Source organism: Saccostrea echinata, unplaced genomic scaffold, assembly GCF_033153115.1.
Source record: "Saccostrea echinata isolate AGI-Se365-2 ecotype Australia unplaced genomic scaffold, CSIRO_AGI_Sech_v1 ptg000002l, whole genome shotgun sequence".
Lineage (NCBI taxonomy): Eukaryota > Metazoa > Mollusca > Bivalvia > Ostreida > Ostreidae > Saccostrea > Saccostrea echinata.
In genome coordinates this window covers 29,000,690-29,027,924 of record NW_026889751.1, presented here as the reverse complement: position 1 = coordinate 29,027,924, position 27,235 = coordinate 29,000,690, and the positions used below count along the sequence as shown (strand labels likewise).

The window sequence follows — 27,235 nt, the reverse complement described above, 5'->3', positions numbered from 1 at the left end:
CATTAGTGTGCAGTGTATAGAGGGTTCTTAAGGACAGATGACACAAAAAATGGATACCTGGATTGGTATAATTTTTGGACATATTTTGGTTGTAAATGATGCAAATAATAAATTTCTAAAATATTAAGTAATTGTAAACTTCCTATGATGTTCAAATTTCTATCTTTCTGCAACCATCCTTATTAATCTATACAACATTTTGTCACTTTAAAATCCTAGTATTGTGAAACTGGAAATTTACTTATATATACATGGCTTAAGTTCTTATTTTCAAGTTTTTTGCTAAAGTTTGTTTGTATCATCTGTCTTAAATTAAAATACTTGCAATATATTCTAGTCTGTACCGAATTTGTAACTTATCAGAAAACTCGGTTATACAGAGGCACATTTTTTCTATATTTGTCAAGTCATGTTTGTGTTTGTATAATTTGTCCTTCCATGACTTAAGGTGTTTGGCTTCTGACAACAAAAATAATTAAAAATTTAATTTTTCTTTTTTAATTGTAAGAATAAACATAATTAATTATTTTAAGCCAAAAAAATGCATATGTATATGATTTGGTTTACAAGCTATAGGCGTTTATGCCAAAGGGAGGTAAATCTCTCATTTTAGTAAAGAAAAAGACCAAAAATGCGTCCAACGTATTTAATATTCCCTTTAACCTAAAAAATATTTTCAAATCATTTTGACTTTTTGTTATCTTTTAAAAGTAGTCATAAGGAAAATAAATATTGATGAAATAATGATGGTAATCAACCGAAGATAAAATTAATTCTTTAAAAAAATGCACACACCCCTGTGCAAAAATTCGCTTATTTTTCATTTTGGGGGCTTGTAAAATAAGCTTGGAAAATGAATTAGAAATAATTAAAAAGTTAATTTTTTTCTAGTTAATTATTTCTTAGTTGTAGTGCTTTCAAACAATGTAAAATATTGTATATCTACATGAGTTACTTTAAAAGATATTTTCATTTGAATTTCCTCTGACCGAATTTTCCTCAAATTTTGAACAGAGGAAATTCGGATTGATTATATTTGCTTCCTACATTATTTAGCCTGTTATTTTTGATGAATTTTCCATTTGCATGAATGTATGATTGTATTAAAACTCATTCTTTCTCTTAAAAAAAGGACATTAAAATATATTAGTGAACGACTATATTTGATATTGAGGGGGAAAGAGGGGGGGAGGGGGGGGGGTATCGAGTCAGATTATTTTCGTGCCCTCTCAAGACAGAATATTTATTTGCAAGAAGACTGGATACAGATTATTAAATTTCATTCTTGGAAAAATTCTGAAAACTCTACTTCTTTGGGTTTTAATCTTTCATATTACAAAGCTGGTCTCAGTATATAAACTTCCCAGATTAACAAAACTTAAATCTACAGTATGTAATGATGCTTTCACACAAGTTTCATCTTCTCTTGCCCAGTGGTTCTTGAGAAATTTTTTTAAAGATGCTACCAAATTCTTAATTATCTTCCCTTGAAAGAGGGCGTGGCACTCCTGTGAACAAACTTAAATCCCCTTACCCCAAGGATGCTTTGTGGCAAGTTTGGTTGAAATTGGTCCAGTGGTTCTTGAGAAGAAATCAAAAATGTGAAAAGTTTACAGACATTGTGATAGTTATCGGTATTTCAAATTGTTACCGGTACATGTAACATACAAAAATTTAATGGCACTGCTGTATACTGTAAACATAAAGGTTTTTTATCGTCTTTGACAGAAAGCTGCTTCCGCTATATCAAGAACATCACAAACTTTATGACGTGTATATTTATTGGTACACAATCAGAAATGTGCCAAAATCAAACCTAGCTTGACTTGTTGAAAAATTAATCACCACCAAGTATAGTGCATGCACAATATACATTTGCAGTATGTCCTTTCATATTCATTTGTGCATATTTCAATTTATGCACATAGCTTTCTTCAATAAATATCAATGAACAGAATTTAGATTCTCATGTATGGTCAATAAATCATTGTCAATTCAGTTTCTAAATTGGATTTATTTTGAATGGAAAGAAAATGTTTTGTTCAACTACAAACTACCAATAACACTAGACATTGAAACATGTTTCATATACAACAGTGCATTGCATAATTATACCCCCACTCCGAAGGAGAGGGAGTATATACTGTTTTATCCTTGTGTGTCTGTCTGTCCATAACAAATTTTTGTCGCAGTTTTCTCAGCAACCACTTATAGCAGATACTTGAAGTTTTAACACTCACTTTGTTTAGGCATGCCATATAGTAAGATTTATTTTGTACGAATCCAATTTCAACTTCCTGTTTATCTGTGCGTCTGTCAATACCATGCATAACAAATTTTCGTCACAGTTTTCTCAGCAACTACTCATCGGAGATGTTTGAAATCTTAGCACACTCTTTGTTTAGGCATGCCATTTGGTGGGATTCATTTTTGTACGAATCCAGTGTCAACTTCCTGTTTATTCCTGTGTCTGTCCATAGCTGAACTTGTGTATATTCACATCAGAGGGTATATTCACATCAGTGCTCAGAGCGGGGGCATTACTAGTACATCAACAACTCGTGGGGTTCCAATTTGAGTGAAAAATTCTCAAAGGGACGTAAAACAAACAAACAAACAATAACATACAAAGAACATCATACATTCACAAACAAATAACTGCATTACTGCTCAGACCTGAAATAATCTGCAACAGAATCAATGATTTTTTTAGATTTTGTCACACGCACACTATTATCAGCTATCTCTGACAGCACATCCTGCACTCCCTCCCTACCATTTCTCTGATATGCAAGTTGTAAGTGGGATAAGGAGAGTCCACTGCCGGCAATCTTATTTCCCATTCCATTCGAAATTACCTTTTGGTCCAATAAAGGCCTTAGTGTACTCATTAGATGCTTTGTTGTGTTCTTGTGATGAAACACGGCAACGGCAGAGTTCAAGGTGAAGGATGCAGCAACTTTGACTTCATGGGAGGGTCCTGTATGATCGACCAATCTCTTCAAGGCTATGACATCCTGTAATGAGTCATGCGCACTGTATTTGTCTTGTAGAATTTCTGCAAAGAGGTGTAACTGCGAGTATGACGAAAGGTTTGGATGTGTCATTTTGAAAAGAGGAATTGTATCAATGAAGCCAGTGACTGCAGATGAAAATGTCTCCAAAATGTTTAGTTTACTCAAAATGTTGAAGAGCACAGGAAGGTCAAACACTTTAGAGTTATGCCCAACTAGAACAACATCTGGACCCGACATCTTCATGAAGTCCATAAACTGGATCAGAGCATCTTTAATGCTGACTGTCTCAACTTCCTCATGATTGTGGTACATTTTATTGTTGACTACTTGTATTCCAGTTATTTCTGTAGCTTTTGATGTCATTGGTTTTTTTGGAATGATGTACTTGTTGAATACCTCATCATTTCTAACTGCAGATAACTGCACAATATGAGAATCCCTTGCTGAAAATAAAAACAAGTATATTCAAGTTTTTGAAATTCAAAACATAAAATATCCAAACAAATCCATTGATATATGCACTATTTCAAAAATTTTGAAACAATGAAATACTAGTGCCCCTCTTCCCCAAGCCTTAACTCCTGTCGAAAATGCTTGAACTCTTTCAGAGTATGCATTTTCTTTTAATTCAGTGTTGTCAGATTAGGAAAAGTAAAGTTTTGAAAGAATGATATAAAACATGCTCAACTACCAATACCAGAATCATAGAGGTTTAAAAACTTCTTTTATGCCATTTCAAAATATGCATTTGCTTTTATTCAATATTAGCAACAGAAAATATATAATTTTTGAAAAACATATATTACCTCTGTATAAATTATGTGCATTTAGTTTCATTGGTTTTTGTCCCACCCACAGGCCTCTGAGGTGCAAGAGCCATAACATTTAAATTCCTCTTTACTCTGAAGATGCTTTATACCAAACATTGGGGGGGGGGGGGGGGAGCCATATAGTTTTCAGGAAGTTAAAAATGTTTATTAGTTTACACATGGCAGACAGTGGACAGGGACCAATTACAAAAGGTCATATGAGTGTCTCAAATCTTCGAAATTAATCATGTTTTCATACATTCCTTTTGCATATGCTTCCCATACATCTGGTGGATATCAATCAGGAAATAAATTTTGAGATTACATGGGTGTGATATCACAATTGTTTATGACTGAAAGTGTTGTCATGGAGTTTTGCTGCTAAGGCTTGGAGATAGAATATCATATTCAATCATATTCAACCGCAAAACATGATAGATCCTTCTTTTATAGAATTGTTTACTTGATCGTGATTCCCATATCTTGTGATAAACACTTCTTGGTGGTTTTTGTGACAAACAGATTAGAAATTTTCTTGCTGTTTACAAAATGCTGGGTTTATTCCTTTGACATGCATATAGAAGAAATACTGGAAGAGTGCCATAACCATCAGCATTGACTAGACATTCAAAACTCATTTAGGTTCTTACCGAGTCCAGTAGTTTCCAAGTCGAAATAGATCTCTTCAGCATTTAACAACTGACTTGAAGGAAGATGATCATACTTTGGAATTGTTTTTGGAGCTGGAATTTCATCAATGTCCGAGGCATGGTGGAGATCACATCCTGTCAAATAACTGACGCCTTCCCTTGTCTCTTTTGTAGAAAGACTTTGAATTCTGTAAAGAAGTTGTATATTGTAAAACAAATAATTCCAAATTGAGGTCTTACAAGAGGCCTAGCAAAATAAACACTCACCTGATGTACAGCCAATAAAAAAAATTTACTTAGTAAAGACTGGTTGCACAGTTCTGATAGAACGTTTCAAGCTATTCTAAACCACAATTTTGTACATTACAGGGTGAAAGAAATTTCAGTGACCACTTGGCAAAGCAAATAAATATGAAGCATAACCATTCATCTCAATGAAGATTTTGCTTGTCCCATATGACTCACTTTTCCAATATAAAATAGATATTCAACAATATAGCGAAAAATATACCTCCAAATGAATTGGAAAAAAATATTTATCAAACCACTGGTTGATTCATTCCAGAAAATGTCCTCTTCATTAATTTTATACTTATATCAAACTTTTTATGACAATTTGCAACCAGAAGAGACTCACTATTTATAACAAGCATAAATCTTTGGTGATTCAGAAAACAATAGATCTTAGTAAGATTCAAGAGTTTTTTTCAATTCTCACTTTAAATATATACTTATCAGCAGGGACATCCACTTGTCCTTGGTTGGTTTTCACTTTTCAGTTAGACAAGAGTTTTGTTGCACTCTGACAAATGACAATAAAAGTATACTAGTACCTCTTGGCTTTCAATTCTCTCCTTCTCCTTTTAAATTTCTGTGTCATTGAAATGGCCTTCTGTCGTTTTCTTTGGAGATCCCTCAGAATGCACTGTCTTCGAGTATAGTAGCCAGGAGAGAGGCCTAATTTCTTGTTCACCTTTAATAAGGATATAAGAATCCATTATGTACAACTAAATATGCAATACATTCATTAATCTGCTTTTGATTAAAATTTGCAGAATTTTAAAATCTAAGAGATTAATATTCTCACATAACAAAAGTACACACAGTAGAAATATTGTTAGGAATATATGTAATGCAAACAACATACATTATAAAACAAATGGATCATGGGCCTTGATGGTCACCTTTACTACGGCTACTTTGGCCCCGCCCCAAGCTCTAACTTGGGACTAAACTCGCTCCTTTTTTTACCATTGGCCTTGCTGTTTTTCACTTGATTCCCCCCCCCTTTGTAGTACTTATTGTGGCCCCACCCTACCCCAAGGGGTCATGATTTGAACAATTTAGAATCTACACTACCCCAGAATGCTTCCACATAAGTTTCAGCTTTTCTGGCCCAGTGGTTCTTGAGAAGATTTTTAAAGATTTTTACTACATATTTCAATGTAAATCTTGGATTCCCTATTGTGGCCCCACCCTACCCCCCAGGTGTCATGATTTCAACAATTTAGAATCTACACTACCCCAGAATGCTTCCAAATAAGTTTCAGCCTTTCTGGCCCAGTGGTTCTTGAGAAGAAGATATTTAAAGATTTTTACTATATATTTCAATGTAAAACTTGGATTCCCTATTGTGGCCCAGCCCTACCCCCGGGGGTCATGATTTGAACAATCTAGAAACAACACTACCCCAGAATGCTTCCAAATAAGTTTCAGCCTTTCTGGCATAGTGGTTCTTGAGAAGAAGATTTTTAAAGATTTTTACTATATATTTCAATGTAAAACTTGGATTCCCTATTGTGGACCTGCCCTACCCCGGGGGTCATGATTTGAACAACTTAGAATTTACACTACCCCAGGATGCTTCCACATAAGTTTCAGCTTTTCTGGCCCAGTGGTTCTTGAGAAGAAGATTTTTTAATGACCCCACCCAATTTTTGTATTTTCTTGATTATCTCCCCTTTGAAGAGAACTTGGCCCTTCATTTTAACAATTTAAGCTCTTCTTCACCCAAGGATGCTTTGTACCAAGTTTGGTTAAAATTGGCCCAGTGGTTCTTGAGAAGAAGTTGAAAACGTGAAAAGTTTACAGATGGATGGAGAGACGGATGACGGACAACGGGTGATCAGAAAAGCTCACTTGAGCTAAAAATTAACATACCTTTATAAGATATCTGTGACCTTCATTTTTCTGAGCTACACACGCAGCAACTCTATATCTGAGGCTTGAAGAGGAGCTGTAATGATGGGTCTTTGGGGCTTTTGCAGACACCATTCTGTTAAAACTCTCATTTGATTGCGTGCTTCCTAAACATGAAAGACGATCAGAATGACTTGCATATGAACTGAAAACTTCTTTGAGATCATCCTGAAGGAACCTATCTTTGAGCGGTTTTCCTTGTGGAAGAGACTTGTAGCGCAGGTTAGGGTTGTCGATGAACTTGCACCACCGTGCGGAGCAGTGTTCGTGATCTCCAAAGATGTGGTATGGTATTGATGAGAGGTCTTCTTGGATTTGAAGAGCATTTCCTTTTCCCTGTGCTATGGAGTAACTGAAGCACTTTTGAATATACTTTATAACAGACAAAGTTAGAGATGAATGTTCTTTCTTCAAGGTAAACAAAGAGTTTGTAAACAGTTTCTTCAGATGATTTTTATCAGACAACTTCTTGATATTAGCATTGACATTAGTTTTTAATCTTGCTATTGTGGTGGTATCCTCATCTCCTATGATTCCGTCAATGGTTATTCCTTCACTTTTCTGTAAATCTTCTACCATCTCAATAACCATATCTGCCTCCATGGCCTTTGAACTTCCCTCCCAGTTCTTTGAGCACTCATGGGCTGCTGGATTCTTGTTGGTTGTTTCAGCTACACTGCATACTCTGCAATTCTTTGACCTCACAGAATATGACAATACTTTGCCAGAGAGAGGGCCAACCATGGAACAATGACCTAAAAAAGTACATATTTTGAAGTAAAAGAAAAATTTAACACCCAATTTCAAAACAATGCCAATGGGTTATCACACTTTAGAAGATAATCTATACAAAAGTTTTTCCTTTCTTTATTCCTCTGAATAAAATTCACCTAATATTGCTAATGAGAGTGCTTGCATATTGATTTGACTCATTAAGGCTCTTCCTTAATGAGTTTTTTCCTATAAATTCCCATGTAAAAATTATATCCCTTTTTGTGGCTCCATCTTACCCCCTTGGGGCCATAGTTCAAACAAAATTGAATATGCTTTACCTGAGCATGCTTGTATCTATACATGACTACTAATGGCTGTTCTTTGGAAGAATATTTTAAAATTTCAATGTACAGTTGAACTTTGGGATACATGTATCTTTTTCATAAAATGTTTCTTTCTTTCTATCATATAAATCCCCGATATCTTAACCATGTATTCATGGTACAGGTGTGGATTTAAAACACTCTTTTTGAGGTAAACTAAATAAATATCGAAGGCATGGTGCCTGAAGATTTCTTGAATATCAATAGATAATCAATAGATAATCAGGGTCATATTGACATCGCTGCAATATGCCATACACATATTCGAATTTCTAGAGAGGGAGAGAGAGATGTCAACAATGATGCCGATCGATAGCCCCACCTCCTATAAATTTGATTACGTGACCTAAAAACCACTCCGGGTACATGCCAAATTCCGGAAGACGACACTAATGTATCGTTGCTTCAATTTTGATTCATGGCAAAAGGCCTTGCTTTTGTACAAATGTTCTACCTAATATAACCATGTATACGTAACTCTTTCTATTGCTTGCAATATATTTTGGATTCACTTCATTTACAGCTTGGTAGAGGAATTGCAAAAAGATCCAAAGGGCGTTAACTCCACCCATTCTTTACTGCATCTGTTTGCATACATATTTATTGGAATCATGTCCTGAGCAAAATTAATGCATAATTCATGGGGGACGCAGGCCAAAATAAATCACTCTATGCATTAATATTTGTTTCATTTTCCTAAAATTTGTCTATTTTTACCTGACAAACTATCATATGTCTTTCCACTTCCCCGTTTTTGCCATCCAGCATCTACAGCAACAACTAGTCCCTTTTCATTCATCTCTCTGAAAGATAGTTAAATAACAGACATCAGTTATTAGCCTGTGAACCTGTCTCCTTTAGAACACCTCCCTAATATGCATAACAATCTGCATATTTATCAGCACTAATTATGCAGTAGATGACTAAAACTAACATTTATAAGTATATCTAGTAACTGCGAAGCAGTATATAAAAAGTCATAAACTGTTCCAACCCAAGTTATACCAGTATATGTAGCTATTAAATTCACTCCTTATAATTTAATTTTTTAAATCAATAAGACAATTTCTCCTTCAGAAATGCCTTCGAATTGCACATATTTTAAAAGTAACACCAAGCGGATTGATACGTTTTTGACGTACATTAAGTCATTGTGACGTAGGCAACACAGGTTATACCATAAAAACTAAAATTTTTTATCCAATCAAATAATGCGTTACAACCAAAATTAAATTTTTTATAAATATTTTGACTCCATGCGGTGGACCAAAATGTAGACTAAAGGAGTTATATGATTTATTCAAAGTTTAATCAACACAACATTGGGATGCTTCAATATAAATATGATCAACATGGTCCTGCTGGTTTTTTTTCCTTTACACATGCATTATGTAAAATTTGACTGCTCTGATTTTGGCTCAACTCTAACCCCAGTGCTAATAATTTTTTTTTAAAAATCTACTCTTCACATCTTAGATATGTGTTAGTAATTTATAGGATTTAGTGTGATCTTGCAACTCTATCTTATGTACTCCTTTATAAAACTCTAATCCGCTATTGTAGTCTCAACCTAATTTAAAAAAAAAAACCATTTTTCCTATATATTCTTGAATAAAATTTGATCACCTTTTGTAAAAACCCTAGTCCTGGGGGGTCATGATTTTTACACTATGTAATGAAGCTAGCTTTCACATAAATTTCCTCTTTCCTGGCCAAGTGGTTCTTAAAGAAGACTTTTAAAACATAACATTAAATTTTCTCTAATTATTAATTATCTCCCTTTTAAAGAAAACATGACTCTTCATTTGAACAAACTTGAATCCTGACCTTTCATTTGCACAAACTTGAATCCCTTTACCCAGAGATGCTTTGTGGCAAGTACGGTCGAAATTGGTTTGTGTGGAGAAGTCGAAAATGTGAGAAGTTAACAGATGACCACTACACATGGTTGCTGGACACCCTTTGATCAGAAAAGCTCAATTGAGCCTTTGGCTCAGTTGAGCTAAAAAGTGAGATTTTAAACTGAATTTATATTGTATACACACTCATTCATCATTCCCAGTTCCTTCTGCAAAGCATTAGACATAGACTCTGCAGCAACATCTTGGACAGCTCTGCCAATCTCTTTCTGTCTATTGTCTAGCATGGCATGACTAACAGGTGGTATATTCAGCTCAGAAAGGAGACTGTTAACTTGAGTTACACCAATGCCAACATGTACCATTGCTGTAAATACAAATTCAAAAATGAAAAAAAAAATATCAATCTAATTAAAACAAGAGGCTCTTGAACCACAACACTCACCCGAGTCTCATTTTTCTCTGTATTCCCAGGAAATAAAAAAAAAAAGATCCATACTGTACTCAAACCCCCAAGGGGTAATGGTTACCAAACTTAAATTGATCTACATAACATTGGGATGATTCAATATCAATATGATTAATACGGTTATATGGCTTTGCTCTTCTACAGAGAAGATGATTTTTAATTTTTAAAGATTTTTTCCATGTACTATTGCATTATGTAAAATCTGTTAAGTCCAGTGGTTCAGAGAACAAATCTAAACAAGAAGTCTGTGAGCCAATGCTCACTAGTAATACCCCTGCTCTGATGTAAATATATGTTCTCATGTAGAAACACAGATATAGAGAATTTACGGATATAGTGAAGTTTTTTGGAATCCCCAGCAAAATTCTTAACAAATCCTAAGAAAATATTACAGCTATAACAAACTCTGATATAACGAATTTACAGATATAGCAAACTGATTTTGTGTCCCGTAGAGATTAAAAATAATAAAAATTACATTTTTTATAATGAATTTTTATAATGAATTGCAAATTCAATATATATACTTTAACAAATTCGTAATACAGATATAACGAATTACGGATATAGCGAAGTAATTTCACAGGTCCCTTGGACTTTGCTATAACTGAGTTTTACTGTATATACACAAGTTCAGTTGCGACAGAAATTTGGTATGGACAGACGCATGGATAAACAGGAAGTAGACATCTGATTCGTATAAAAATGAATCTTACCATATGGCATGCGAAAACAAGAGCACCGCTAAGTGGAGCATCCCCTCACAGAGGAACTTCACCAGTAATGGTAATGTCTCCATACGAGAGAATAATTCTCAAGAGGGATGTTAAGAAAGATACAATCACCTAGTTATCAAGGGCACCCACTATTACTATATAAAGTTTACAATAAGGTAAAGTACATAAAATGTATTGCAACACTAATTAATTTTTTAACAAAAGTCAAAGTTGATATTATCTTGGGGGGGGGGGGGGGATGGGGGATCCATTTTTAACAAAAATTAAAAGTGCATATCATATTGGTGGGGAGAGGTGGGGGCATAACATGCATACGTAATTGGGCAGTTTCCCTTATTCCTAGCAGAAACATATCACGTATGCTCTAAGTTTCAGTAATTTACCTATGCAATATGGATAAAATCTGAGAATACCTGTGGAAGCAATATTTTTTCGTAATGAAAAATAACAATATGTCAGTGTTGAGAGGTCAATGAAACTTGCGAAATGTCTTTATAGCTTTCAGAAGAAATAAGGATAAATTCTATATTGTAAACAGACACATGTGGAAATTTAATAATGAAACTGCAACGTTCATCAAATTATTTCAATTACTCAGTGTCAGAGATGACACTTTTAATTCAGACAGATTGTCTCAAGATACGCACAATAATATGACAATATAAATATGCAAATACATAGTAGAACTTACTGAAGCGAGTCTATCGAAGCGATCCGAATTTACCAGTTTGATTAACAGGAAGTGAGTATTGTCAAGTCGTATATAAAATTTCAGGGCTTGAAGGTACGCAATATTTAAAGAAATATTTCACTGATTAACTTGAAAATGAATAGGATTTGTCCTTTCACAATCCCACATAAGTATGTGGAAGCTGAGATTTGATAGTACAAAGGTTCTCCTTAAATCTTGTTAACAAGCTGTAACGGACACACTAACACACACACAAACACACACATATATGCACAGTAGCGATGCTATATCCTCTCCGCAACTAGCTGCGCGAGGGGATAACAAAGAGTGTGCTAAAAACACAAGGGTAAAACAGTTTACCCCCCTCTCCTTTGGAGCAGGGGTATAATTTTGTAAAGTTAACAGACAGACAGATAAATGGAAAAACTTAGATCAGAAAGCTCAAATGAGCCTCTGGCTTCAATAAGTTAAAAATGGCTTCTCAACAAGTTTTTATTCTGAACTAAACATTTAATATATATATATATATATAAATTCTTTCAAGTTCATGCAAAACAAGTGGCACTTATGAAATCTTTGAACAATGGGGAAAAACCTATACGTACAAAAATGAGCTAAAATTTAATTAGGCTCTTGTGACCTGACAAAAATTAATATATGTGTATCTGATGTAGGGGATGTGTAAGTGAAACTTCTCACCTGCTGATAGTTTTGTATTTACATCCCACACTTTTCCATGTTTTTTCCCCGTTTTTACATGGTTAATATGATTACACTTTGTATTGCTGCAACAGACCTGAAATGTGAATGTAAAACCAATGAATCCCCAGTTACAGGTCACTGTAATAAATTCATTCACCGTTAATGAATATCAAATGCTGGGGAAAAAAAGAATTTCAATATGCATCATTTCAAATATGATAAAAAAAATATTGTAAAACCTTTCAAAACTTTTAATAAGGACATGGAATAATGCCTATTTTACATTGAGAAAAATCCATGAAAAAAAACCTTTCAAGCTTTCAAAGTTGTTTTCTAACTAACTGGACATAAATTTATGAGTTTATACCTTTAACAAAGAAGCTAAACCATGTGTCAGTACAGAAATTGTGTGTGAAAGTTGCAATGGTAAGCCACATTTACAACATCCCCGCAAGCCCTCAGCTAACACTCCAAGTTCTACCACTCTCCTTCCCTCCTTCCAATCCTCAGATGTAGTCACTTCTCCCCCATCCACCACCTCCTCTCTTTCCAGTATATTTAAATTTGGCAATTCTATTAATAAAGAATGAATAAATAAAAATTATCACCAGGATACACATAACGTTCTTTACTATCTACACATGCTGACAAGTTGACTACTTTTGATACACTTACAACAGTTCATAGTGCCGATATACAGCATATTTTTGACATTTAAGATGTAAGTATATGCTATTTAGCATGTGCATATATGCATAACAAAATTCATGCATTCATGGTGTTGGGATAGTTAACTTGACAGGGTTGTGCATCCAAGTTCTGCTGTTTTGTTCCATTTTACTAAGAAGTAACACAATATAAACAATTTATTTCTATTATTATGGTTTTGGGCCAGTCTTTTTAAAATTTACTGGCCCAATGTGACAGTGAAAGTACTAGACTGCTGAGTTAAAAAATTGACCAGTAAAAATTTAAGCGATAGCCTGAGTGGCCAGTGAAAAAAAAAGTAATTATTTTTAGTCCTGGACCTGTTATAAGATAAATAAACCATCCTGATCAGTGGCGGATCCAGGAATTGCATAACAGCGGGGCGCAGTAGAAGGCAGGGGGTATGGGGTACTGCATTGACCCCCAGTGGGTCTAGGGCAAAGCCCTGGTGGGTGCCTGGAAACTGATGAATTCTTACAAATAAGAGATGTTTTTTCCTTGATTTTAGGATAATGGACATAAAAGTTCTACATACAAAAAATTCAAAAGGGGGGGGGGGGCTGGCCCTGTATCCACCTTTGCTGATAGAGATTTCCAAAGTTTCTCCAAATATGTTGTTGAAATCCATTTTATTTGTTTTCAATCTCTTATTTGCTATGACATCTCAACCACACATACATGATGACACAGCCTATTCACACTGTGTTACAAAAATACAAACAATTAATGAATAAAGGTAAAGGGAAAATCAAAGAAAATGTAACAACAGAAAATTCAATGTTTTGTAGTTGTATATGGAATTTATTTCAATCATGAGACAGGATTTTTTTTTAAAAATAGATTTTCATTTGTGTTTTCAAAGACACTTGTGAAAATATAAAAAAAAATCCTATCCCACTAGTGAAATAAATTCCATATTCAGCTACAAAACATTAATCATCCGCTATGTATCATGATACACTGGAACTGCATCTCAGTATTGTGATAAATATTGTGAGATTTCACCTTTCATACATTTTTGCATAATTTGTGTCAATCTGTTTTGTAATGTAACTTTCCATCACAATGTGAAGGGATCAAATGAGTATATTATTTCATCAAGCTTTAACATTTTATAATCTTTGAACCACAGCAATGAACAGCAAAAGTAAATTAAAAAAATATATATCTTATATATATTTATTACATGTAGGTTAAACTATAAAAAAAATTAACATATAGGCCTATGACTTAAAATGTTATAAGGACTAGAACGGCGCACTGTAATGGACATCATGTGCCTTCCTTTAATATTTCTAAGATAGATCTAACATAGATGCAGATGTGCAAACTGGTTTTTTTTTTTTTAGATATGATACACGTATGTATACAAACCTTGATCATGATCAATGTTAACAGGAGTTGCACTGGCGGAGTAATTGTGGTCTCTAAGAATAGCTCCCCTAATCCATCGGGTCAATTGCCCTGCAGATACTTTTTCATATCTCTCCTTCTTCGTTTTCGAAACGAACCCATGGCGTCTGTACTTTGGTTTCACCATCTTAACCAAAGTTTACGCGCCGAACGTTACTTCACGTCTGCTTTTTACTTACATTATCGTAATCCGTCTCACATGTCTTAATTTTCCGCGAAATATAAAATAGTTATTATATGTTTTCTTCTGGCACAAAAATCAATATTATGTTACTTTCTACGGATAATTATTATAATTACTTAAAATAAACTATTATTTTTCTGTCATACTGAATTCTTTATTAAAACGACATTCAGACCAATTTCCGGCAGTTCGAGTTGCGCGGTGCATTCAAATTCGTCAGAAGCGAAACACCTTAATGGGTTTTTTTTAGTTTGAAAAAAAATGTACTTGCAATGCCATGTACAAAAATTAAAATGTTTGCAATTTAGAACACGGTAGATGGAAGTAGTTTGCTACCATTTGTAGGGATTCAGTAGCATTTAGATAATATAAAAAATACTTCTGTGTAAAGATTACTCTTTTTCAAAAAGTACTTTTTCTACAGTGAATGAGAAAAAATATATGTCATATAGAATATAAACAATGCCTCATACTCTCAATACAACAAAACAATGTGTAGTATTGCACATTAACTTAATTTAAGAGATGGTGATCGAATGGACCCCTTATAAGGTAATCTTTCAAGAAGACAATTATTGAAGTAAGTTATGTAAATAGTGCATGTTAAGTAGGTCCATGGATGGGTGTAATCCCCCCCCCCCTTCACGGTGCATGTATGTGAAATTAGATAATGTATCGTTTGTATAAAACAAACTTCTTAAAACTGTAATTCTTTTCAAGAAATACCTATATTACTTTCAAATCAGTAAAGACGAGACCTTTTTTTGTTTAACCCTACCCATGTGTAAGCTTTAGTACGGCGTAAAGATATGCTCTATAATGAAAGGCAAATGGCAGTGCTAGTCCTAAAATTACACAAGCGAAGAGTTACGACTGGTGGTACGACCTTTTATGAGACGGGCTCTTGGCTATTTAACGTTATAGACAATATAATGTTATATAATTACGTTATATTATGGTACGAGTTCCGTGTCAATAAACACGGAACTCGTAAATTTGCATACCTTCATTGTCATTGGTCGTCTGAAAACATATTTTGTTAAAAAAAATATTCTGATTCTACACATCAGTACCCCGTGATCGATTTTAAAAACGATGCTTTAGTTTCTTTATCCAACATCTATGTATATTTTGGAGACCAGGCCCCAAAGACCATAAACTGAGGACAGAATTAAGCCAAAATTTTGATTTTTAATATCTTGAGTTTTATTTAATGCATTTGCCTAAAAATTTGCAATTTTGTATAACATTTAAATTCAAACATTCAAACTGGCAATTTTTAATGAAACTGACAAAAAGCAATCGTTTATTTATTACATAAAACGTCATCACTGAATTATTCAATCAAAACTCGATTTAAATGATATAAAAGAAATAAGTTGTGATAACCGATTAAAAAGGGAAATGTGCAAAATATTTTCGTCATTCACCGATCTTTATATTGACGGAAGCTTCTAGAACATCATACAGCGTCGAACCCGATGTTAAGAAAAAAACGAGGCGATTATAGCTACATGACCATAAAAAAAAACTTTTGTGTAAATGGTCAAAATTGAAATAATGGTAAATCACTGATAACACTTTAAGTTGTGAATATAATTATATGTCGAAAGACTATTACATATACATGTATATAGTAGGTTTTCCTAATAAATTTGTCGGTAAAATTTGTATCGTAGCAACGAACCCAAAGTACAATTTGCACTTCGTAATAAACTTGCTTACATGAAAAGAGAAAATTAACGAATAAGGTATTGTTCAAATACAATTAAAGATGTAAAAATTTGCGCTTTAATCAATGCACAGTTAATTTCTGAATACAATCTTTTATAGCTGCAATAATGTAGCCCTCTCCTTTTTTGAGGGGGGGGGGAGAGAGAGAGAGAGAGAGAGAGAGAGAGAGAGAGAGAACCCAGAAAATATCAGATCAAAAAAAAAATCGGAGAGGGCTACATTATTACAGCTTAGTCTTTTGTATCAAATACTCAGCCTATTCATAGGGCGTTAAAAGCTAATTTTTACACAGGTACTTGGTTCTTGGTTTATAAAAATGTATAGTACCTTATTGATATGTAAAAAAGTAAAGTACATATTTACATATCAATAAGGTACAAACATATTTATAAACCAAGACCCAAGTACCTGTGAATTTTTACCCCCTCCCCCCATTCGTTGTTTTTATCCTTGACGGAAATGAAATAAGAGCATCTGAAGTACAATATCCATAACATAGTATGACAGGTTTCACAATAAACGTCAATTAATGAAATTGCTTTTTTTCAAGTTAAAAAAAAACAAACACAAAAACGGGGGGGGGGGGGGAGGATAGGTAAATCTACTTCATGCAGGATTTTGAACAAAGTATTTGTTCCTGCTATAAACCTGTAGGCTGTCAGTAGAGAACTAGAATATATTTTCTGTCGGTAGTGGTATAAATTCAATTTCCTGCGCTTGCGCGGGATTTCATCTAGTGTTATATATACAAACAATTTCAAAAACCAGGTAGATTTTTACAGATAAGTTGTTGATACAAAGATATCAACAATCTCATTTAAAGTCAACATTTCGCAAATTCTGTTGTCGATACAATGACATTATTTGGAAATCCAATCTGTCGTTAGATGGAATGCTGACTCTGTCTTTCATACAAATTGTTTAGCCATCATTTCAAACTGAGATGTCAATGGATTTTTCTCCTTGTACGAACATGACAAGGGGCATGCGGCAGGTTATGCGGTCGATAGGGGGTGCTAATTCCTTTATGGTACAAGACACCATTTCAGTTTTCAGAGTCCCCTGTTGGCTGTGCTTACAATCTGTATTGTTTAAATTGACTTTTAAGCATGATCATTGTTCGTAATTCTTATATGAAAAAGGTTAAGATAACGATCATTGTTAGATGTAAAAAAAAAAAAAAAGAAAAGAAAAGAAAAAACAAACAAACACACAAAAAATACTAATCTTTGAACAGAGTTTTAAAAAACCACGGACCCTTGAGAATTCCAAAGGTGGGATCAGGTACCTAGGAGAAGTAAGCATCCCCTGTCAATCGGTCCCACCACCTGTGAGCCTTGTGTATTGATCAGGTGGAAGGAAACGGCCATATTAAAATTGTTTAAAAAAAAAACAAAAGCTTAACAATATGTCAAATGGCCTCAACAGTCACCTTCAGTATAACGTAACACTAAAAAGATCCGTATATTGAATATAAAATAAAACAAAATAATCTGAGAGACGAAGCTATGTTGCCCAATAGCAAGAGAAATAGGATGATCAGGAATCAGCAAAATAGTTAACTTAGTGCTCAGTAACAAAACTTCAAGTTGATCTGTTGACTTGCCCATTCTTACTCCTATTTGTCATTATCCCCTTGCGGGGGTAACAAAACAATAGCTCTTGAGAACTACTAGTAAATCCATCTCAATCCCTTCACATTGGCCTCTCTTAGTCTTAAATGTACATTTTCCGCGTCATACAATGGATTTGAACCCATGAGGCAGGGATTAGTTCTTTACCCCGCAACTCTAAAGCGAAAACTCTAACCACTTGCCACGACGGCTATATTGGTAAAAAGTGCAAATGTGCATGCAGGGAGATAACTGAATCTAATTTTAAAAAAAACGAAGAGGGGCTTGATTTCCTGGGGGGGGGGGGTATTTTATTTTTTAATTCCATGCGGCCATGTATGAGATAACTTTATCATCCCTATGTGACCCTTTCTAAGCGTCACGCACTACTTTTCTTTTTAAAGAATATGCAAAAACTTTTGGGGATAAAAGAACTTGTAAAAGTATATATAGAAAAATATGTTGTAGCATATTTTGCTAAAATTAAATTTCTGAAAGTTTAACTAAAAAAATATTTGTGTACTCCTTAAAGCATGTAAAAATTGCGTCAAATTAAAACAATTTGCTGAAAAGAAACAAGATATATTGATAGATATTTTAAAGAGTTAATGATGATACAAATAAAGGCAAGAAATTAAATGATTCAGATTTTGTGGCCCAAATTTTCATGTCAACAGTAGACATGCGGATCCAGAATTTTTTCGGGGGGGGGGGGGGGGGATACCCACTCAGAAAATTCCAATTCAGACATTTTTACAAGCAAAAAATAATCAAGCCTTAACTTCTCCAAACCGTAAAACTATTTCTTGGGGGGGGGGGGGAGAAAGTAAGAAGGATAAGTTGCTTTCAATCATATACATGTATATCAATGATTTTCCTTTCCATTTTACCAAGGGTCCATGTTTTCTAGTAAGGGGGAGCAAGGTTATCTTTACCTTTCTTTACAAATTTGAAAAAACTGAAAATCCCAGATATCCCCCCGGCTGGATCCAAGCATGATTCCACTTCTTTTGTGGACCAAAATTTCACAATTTTATGTAAAGATATTCATTTGAATGATACATTTTTAAATACACAATGGACTTATTACTTTCCTTGTGCTTTAATTTAAAAGAAAAATTAAAATAAATAATAAATTGATTAAATTCACATACATCTACATAAAATATCCCTGTATTGCAATTTCTCTAGGTATTTAATCTAAATTATTCCCATGCTGTCAAGGAAGTATAAATGCCTGACAGGTAGATAACACAGGTTACTGAGTAACATGATAAGAGTCCTTAGAAACAAACTGTGCTAAAAGGAGATTGATCGACAGGATGACCAACATAACTCAAGTCAGGTAATAAATATATAGGAAGAGTTACTTAATAAGGATATATTTTTGTAAATAAACAGTTTTAAAACATTTTAGAAATTCAGTATGCTTTACCAATGGGGGACAAAATTCACTCACAAGTATTTCTTTAAGTTCTTTTATGAAAAGATTTAATGTATATCTTGTATATAAAAACGTGACTTGTCTATATGTTCATGTAATGGCAAAGCAGTTCATTTTCTTCTTTTGTGTAAATATTCATAAGAAGAAATTTGATCGTTTTTTGCTTCAGATTCTGATTCAAGTCACAAAAATTAACTATGAACCCCCGTACCAGTGCCCAGGACGTGCTGCGATGTGACCTGTGCGAGACTGCTGTGGTACAGATGCACTGTGATACATGTCTTGTCAACCTGTGTAAGGCCTGTGTGGGAGAACACATGTTATCTGATGAATCCAAAAAACATGAAGTTGTTAAATTCTCTCTTAGAAAATCCACTCCCCTCTACCCTGGATGTAAATCTCATGACAAAGAACGATGTGAAATGTACTGTAATCAATGTGATATTCCTGTCTGTAACAGCTGTCTTGCATCCAAGCAACATTTAGGTCATGAATTATCTAAAATCTTGCAAGTTTTGGAAAAAAAGAAGTACACGATTATAAGAGAAAGAATTGAATTAAATGATACAATTTATCCCACGTACCATGTCATTGCCTCTGATGTACAAAACAGAATGAGTCAGTTAGAAAAGGAATATGAGGATCTCTCAACAGCCATAACAAAACATGGAATGGATTGCTACAGAGAAATTGACAAACTTGTCAAGAAACTTAAAGCTGAAGTTGATCAAATGAAAAGCACACAGTTCAAAACTCTACAGAAACATCTGGATGAAATTAACAAGAAAATTTCTAACATTCAGGATGATATCAAATCAACAGAATTTGCAATAGACACTTATGACATGTCAGAACTATTAAGTGTTACATCAAATGTACATATGTACAGAAAACTTCCAGAAAAACTAGTACCATCTTTACCAAAATTCATTCCAGGAAAAATCCTCGGAGAAATTTTTGGAACCTTAACATCTAGTTCTTTAACTTCAGATGAACATGGCTACAGCATGACAACAATACATAAATCAACAGATGCTGCATCCTCTCCTCCAGTCAAACAGCTGCTTGATGAACCTCAGACTATCATTAACATACGCACTGGGTATGGACACCCTTACAATGTAGCCTGTCTGAGTGATGAAGAAATATGGGCAAGTGGAACTGGCAACCTCATGAAACTCTTCAGCATCAACGAGCTCGAGGAACCACAACAACTTAAGTCAATCAGAACCAAGTCAGGGAACTCGCCATCTGATATAGCTGTTACCAAAAGTGGAGATCTAGTTTATACTGATTACGATGATAGAACTGTGAATTTTGTGAACAATGAAAAAACAAAGAATGTGATCAGATTACGGAACTGGAAACCTCGCAGTGTCTGTGGCACCTCCTCTGGTGACCTCCTGATTATCATGGAAAGTGATGATGACAAACAAATAAAAGTTGTCAGTTATTCTGATTTCGCAGAAAAACAAACCATTCAGTTTGATGACGTAGGTAAACCTCTCTATTCAACAGGTAGTTATGACCGATTTATAACTGAGAACAGGAACCTGGATATCTGTGTGTCTGACAGTGGAGCTAAAGCAGTAGTGGTGGTCAATCAGGCCGGGAAACTGAGATTCAGGTACACTGGACATTCTCGTACTACTTCTTCAAATAATGAACCTATCAGTTTACGAGGAATCATCACAGACAGTCAGAGTCACATCCTTACAGCTGATTATAACAATGACTGTGTCCACATCATAGACCAGGATGGACAGTTCCTCCGTTACATAGATTGTGTGATTTATCCTTGGGGACTTTGTACAGATACAAATGACAATCTGTTTGTAGTTCAATGGGGAAGCCGACATGTGAAGAAAATCAAATACCTGCAATGAAATGAGCGCTTCACTGTCTTGTATTCTTTGTAATTAAACAATCGATATATGCAATATCACTGTAACATATCAGTGTGCTGAAGTATTGAAACTTGCAATAATAATATATATAATAATATATAATAATAAAATATCAAAAGAAAAAGATTGTCAGACGCCGTTGTGGCTTTTATTTCAAATTCAAAGGGACATTTCGAATCAACATAGGAATGAAAATGAATATGTTAATTGACAAAATGTCGGCTTAACAGGTCACAGCAAGAAACTTCTTTTCATGGAGAAGATTTTTTAAATACAATTTGCGTCATATGAATACAAAAACAAATCTGCTAAAAATGAAAAAGGTGAAGATAACGAACAGCAACGAAAAAACTACAAGTAATAACACTCTGTGAACAGGGCATAACGTGGCGTAATCTTCCGACAGATTATTGGAAGACCACCTGATCTCTAAAACTAGATATTGTCAATCGTAAAACTCAAGCATCTTTTCGTAGTACTTTTCTTTTACAATCAGATTGTGTTTTTTTTTTCAACAAGTAAAGCCATATAGCACACTTAGTATACCAAATTACCTACAATCCAATATTTCAAAATTTTATATTATTAAGTAAATCTAGCTATAAACAAATAGAAATTATACCAGCACTTGGCAAAAACAATGAAATTACAAGATTTGCATAGGATATATATATCCTGATCTTTTTAGTGAGCATTGAAAAATACAGATTTGTGTAATTGAACGAACTAATACCAGAGAAATATTGCTTGGGTTGCGCTCTTCTGATATCATAGTATACCGTTAAATTAAAAACATTTTTTAAAAAAACCTTTTTTTAACTTAGTCTTCATTATAGCCGCACTTTCTAAAGAAAGTGTATTGTTCTTACCTGGTCTGTCCATCCGTCCGTCCGTCTGTCACACTGTCTTCTTCCTGAAACTCATCTTTTATTTTAATAGGTAATCAATTTATCTTCTGGAATATGATAGTTGGTGTCCTGTTGATGTGCGATAGGGTTTTGGAATTTTCAATTTTGCCCTGGGGGTCAAATGGGGGTCGAAAATGATGCTTTTTCTACTAAGATCTGGTTCCCAGAACTCGTCTTACATTGTGCGCATTAGCCTAATCATCTTTTGATCTATAATCGGTGGTGTCCTGTAGATTTGCAATAATGTTTCAGAATTTTCATTTTCACACTGGGGGTCAAATGGAGGTCGAAAATGATGTTTTTTATACAAAAAGCCTCTGGTTCCTAGAACTCCTCTTACATTTTACGCAATAGCCCAATCATCTTTTGGAAGATGATTGGTAGTGTCCTGTAGACGTGCAATAAGGTTTCGGAATTTTCATTTTCACCCAGGGGTCAAATGGGGGTCGAAAAATGACGTTTTTTATACAAAAGCCTCTGGTTCCTAGAATTCTTCTACATTACTTACAAGGTAGTCTGATCATCTTTTGGAAGATAATTGGTGGTGTCCTGTAGATGTGCAATAAGGTTTCAGAATTTTCATTTTCACACTGGGGGACAAATGGAGGTCGAAAAATAGCGTTTTTATACTAAAGACCCTAGTTCCCAGAACTCCTTTTACATTTTACGCAGTAGCCTTATCATTTTTTGGAAGACGATTGGTGGTGTTCTGTAGATATGCTACAAGGTTTCCCTATATGTTCCCATGTAAAACTTTTATCGCCTCTTGTAGCCCCACCCTATTCCTGGAAGACATGATTTGAAAAAATGAATCTACAATATTATTTAATGAAGCTTTCACATATAATTTTAGGCTTTCTGACTCAGTGGCTCTTGAGGAGAAAATTTTTGAAATTTTCAGTTGTTCTTATCTCCTCTTAAAGAGGGCTTGATCCTTCCTTTGAATAAACTTTAATCTCCTTTACGCAAGGATACTTCGGGGCGGTTTTGTTTTAATTGGTCCAGTAGTTCTTGAAAAGAAGATGATATTGTAAAAATTTTACGACAAAGACAACACCGATGACAGAGAATTTGATCAGAAAAGCTTACTTGAGCCTTCAGGTCAGGTGAGCTAAATCTCAAGGAGGGTGGTGGGTGGGTGGGGTGGTGTTTGGGGGTAGGGATGACCCTGGAGCACTTGCCCAACAAAATAATCGATACATAAACCTTCTTAAATTTTTGGATGCATAGGATAAGTATATATATTGGAAAACTTTTCCCAAGTACCATGAGATTTGGTACTGAGCAAAAGGGAGGGACTAAATTGACACGAGGAAAAAGTTAAACAACATACAAAATATAGCATGTTTTACATGAGAAATTAACTCTGTTTTTTATCGATTTTATCACACTTCTAGTTTGTTTCTTGTTATTTTAATTAAGATAGTGATGATTTCATCCGGTCTAGTCCAATTTTGTACAGGTCCGAGTATAGTAATTATAACTCAGTCTCTGAGGGGTATGTTTTCCCATCTGAAACAAGTCAAGTGAGGGCCCATGTGACTAGTTTTCAAACTTAGTTTAGATCATTTTTGCATACTCAAAATATGAAAACATGTACAGTCATGTATTTTGTAAAAGATTTAGGCCTAAAACTCACTAGACACTTGTAGTTTCTTTCTGACTTGGATGGGAGGAAAATGATCAAGAAATTTATTTACAGAGTTTTGCTATAAACTTGACCACCAACATAAAAACTTGATGTTTGATCCAGGTAGGCTCAAGGGGAGAAAAAATAAAACCTGGACAAAAATTGTACACAAAGAGTTTTCTGACTTTGACCATGTTGACCTTTCATGAAATTAGAAAGAATAAACTAGTAAACTCTGGACAAGTATTTTTTATGCAAAGAAATTTTTTGATCATGACTTTCATCTAGAAAATTGGATCAGTGTCACCGCACACCCTCTACCAAGGACACTCAATGAATAAAGTATGAGCCCAAAAGAGGTCAGAGGAGGGAAAATATGCTCTGGAAAAGGATTTTACGCAAGTAGGTATTTTTGACTTTGACCTTTGCTTGAAAAATTGGTTAGAATCCCTGAATACCCTCAACTCATGGCTACTCTATGGGTAAAATTTGAGACAGTTAAGCCGAGGGGAGAGAAGACATACTCTGAACAAGGTTTTCTTGTGCAAAGAGATTTTTTCACCTTGACTTCTCAGCTAGAATCATCTAGAAAATGGTTTAAGGTCAATGTATACCCTCTACCCAAGGACACTCAAGTCATGAAGTTAAGCCCAAGTGAGTTAAGGGGAGAGAAAATTTGCTCAAAACAAGGATTTTACAACGAGTTTTTTCAACCTTGACCTTTGCTTGGAAAATTGGTTTAGGTTCTTTCAATGAGTGAAATTTGGGTCAGGCCATCATTAAAAATATCTTTGTTTCCCCTAATCCGTTGGGTAGGTAGGTAGGCAAATAATTTTTTTTACAGCAGCTTGGAAAATACATTCTTAAAATTAAATGGAATCATACCAGAGTAAATTTTTGAAATTGAATACATCTGTTTAAGAGATTCTCGGTCACACAAAGACTGGACATCAGTTGTTAGAGTATATTTTTCATACAGATTTACTATCAGCTTCCAGTGATTACATATGCAATGTACTTTTTCAAGGGCTTCGAATTGTGCAGTGGTTCTAAGCATTTCGTTTTGGAGTCTCGATAAAGGAGCTATTTCTAAGTTGCATGTTCAAATCCCAATGCGGGACGTTGAGACCGGTCCTTCGAATGAGACCATAAAAACTTAGGTCCAGTGTCGCAGTAGATACTGGCACGAAAAAGATTCTTCACTGCTCAGTTGCAGTTGTTGTCCCAGTGATTATCAAAAATATATAAATGAAAAAAATAAATATTGCATTAATCTTATGAAAAAAACTTTTCAGTCGACGCGTTTTAATTGGGTCGGTCGCGTTAGGGGAAACAAAGGTATTTTTTATTTGGCCTCAGGTAGGGTCAAGAGGAGAAAATACACTAGACAAAGATTTCTATTATCAAGATTTTTAAAAAAGGATGGGGCTGACCTCAAAGCAATACCGGTACCTACATACAATTGTTCCTGACAAAAATGCAAGAATACATAATTTTAAGAACCATCTCTAGAATTCTAATTTCATAGTATGTTTTGCAGTTAGCTATAGAGTGATCTGCCCTTTGATGTGAAAACTGCAATTTTACACCGCATGATAAAATTTGTTTATTACTATAAGTACTAGGGTATTCTCAAAATTAAAATAGTTTGAAACTTTATTTGAATATATTTTCCCCATTTAAGTAAACAAAAGTACAGCTAATAATATCGAAGACGTATTATCAATTAACAATAGTCACTTCCATTCATATGTCCCTGTGAGCTTGAAATATAAAGGTACCGCAGAGTCTGACACATCAGTTTCAAATTTGGATATTTCACTAGAAAAAGACTTTAAAGGTAACCTAACAACACAGCTTTATGATAAACGTGATGGCTTCAACTTTTCAATCGTCAACTTCCCTTACTTATGTAGCAATATTGTGGTACCACAGCCCGACTCATCCGTGTACGACCTATCTAGAATAACATTGATTTCCTGACCTCCATCTTGCCAGACGTCTGCTAGACATAGCTTGTCCTACTAGACCTAATCTGGAGGGATTAGTCAGGTAATTCGTCGACCATTACGACATTGGCTTCGCCGGTAGCTGTGGAATCTGCGAAATTACGCTTTTCTTGGTTACCAAATTGCAACAACATAATTTCTTGTGAAATCACCGAGCATCTCACGAACCACGTGTTTGCTACTGTTGATGTTTCACAAGGTGGTTCGTAACAAATAAATATAAGTGTATGCTTTTTATTACCATAGTTTTTTAGGATTAATTATTGTCAAAACATTAATAAATGTATTAAATTTCATATTCGACCAATACATATTATGTAACTGCATCAACATTTTAGAAAAAAGAAGTCACGTGACTTAAATTCCCTCGCTTTTGATATACGGCGCGCATTTCGTGTCATATAATTTTGATTGTTTCTCTAATTTGGATTATTCCTTGAGTAATTTTTTTTCTCTGGTTAATTATTTCAAAAAAAAAAAAAGGGAAAAGAAAAGTATCAGCAGTACTATCATTGAGATTGTAATTTCTGACAATATAGCCCCATACATTGTGTAGGTACTGGGGGCCACTGGCTCTGCTTTTGCTCTAAGCTATCATTCTATTTCCTGTCTTGTAAATATTTTGAAAAATAAAATATTTATCATTGATAATGGCTATAAGTAAACCAATCAATCTGTGCAACGCCTCGGAGATGGACTTGAAATCATTGGAGGGCATTGGACAAGCTAAAGCCAAAAGAATTCCTCAACTGAGAGAAACAAAAGAAGAGTTTGACTTTAATGATGTTGCTGATGTGACCCAGATTGCACTCTCTCAATGGACAGCATGGAGTGAGGCAGGTGTTGTTACCATCCAGAAGCCCCAGCCAGAGACTTCGGCAAATCAGCCTGAACACACAGCAGAGGATACAAGTGCTAAACAACTGCATCTCACCTTACTGGAGATGAACAAAAGCATTCAAATGCTTCGTGATGAAGTCAACTCCTTAAGGTCACAAGTTGCCCTGAAGTCTGATGTCGATTCTATACGCCAAGTGTACAACACGCCACATGTACTGACAAATGAAGTTGATGCAGAGAAAAGTATTGACAAGTCACTGACTCTTACAGCTGACACAGTTCAAACCCTAGACAAGCCGTCAGAAAAGGGGAAGGAACAGAAGCTGATTATAGACAAATTGACATCTGTCATTCCTCCTTCAGGATACATCTCGGATCCTTTTAAAGGGGCCAAACACAAAACAAGCACACCCCTGAATAGAAAGTTAGAGAGTGCTGATTTCCAAGATCTGACACCGATTCAGCTGAGCTCTAAGTTGAACAGGATCTCAACTTCCATTCCAAGAAGAAAGGAGGTGGTGAAAAGAAGATTGATGACAAATACATATCAACATCTGCTTTGGGTCCTCGTACTTCCCAAGATAAACCCCACATAATGGGGTTTTCGACTCCTAA

At 34.7% G+C, this 27,235-nt stretch overlaps 3 protein-coding genes across 3 annotated transcripts in view; 1 reads left to right on the top strand and 2 right to left on the bottom strand.

The window, feature by feature from the left end:
* The window catches only part of LOC133176652 (E3 ubiquitin-protein ligase HECTD1-like), a 127,048-nt gene that overhangs the window by 58,481 nt on the left and 41,332 nt on the right, over positions 1-27,235 (bottom strand). The window lies entirely within an intron of this gene.
* On the bottom strand, positions 1,371-14,723 carry LOC133176607 (uncharacterized). The gene is made up of 9 exons (XM_061311720.1): positions 14,313-14,723; positions 12,598-12,803; positions 12,228-12,324; positions 9,818-9,998; positions 8,490-8,575; positions 6,637-7,430; positions 5,310-5,449; positions 4,477-4,664; positions 1,371-3,460 (listed from the first exon to the last, which is right to left on the bottom strand). The coding sequence occupies exons 1-9, from the start codon at positions 14,476-14,478 to the stop codon at positions 2,664-2,666; spliced, it is 2,655 nt and encodes an 884-aa protein (XP_061167704.1). The 5' UTR covers positions 14,479-14,723; the 3' UTR covers positions 1,371-2,663.
* On the top strand, positions 19,512-21,243 carry LOC133202444 (uncharacterized). The gene has a single exon (XM_061338273.1). It carries the CDS (start codon positions 19,524-19,526, stop codon positions 21,210-21,212), a length of 1,689 nt encoding a protein of 562 aa, XP_061194257.1. The 5' UTR covers positions 19,512-19,523; the 3' UTR covers positions 21,213-21,243.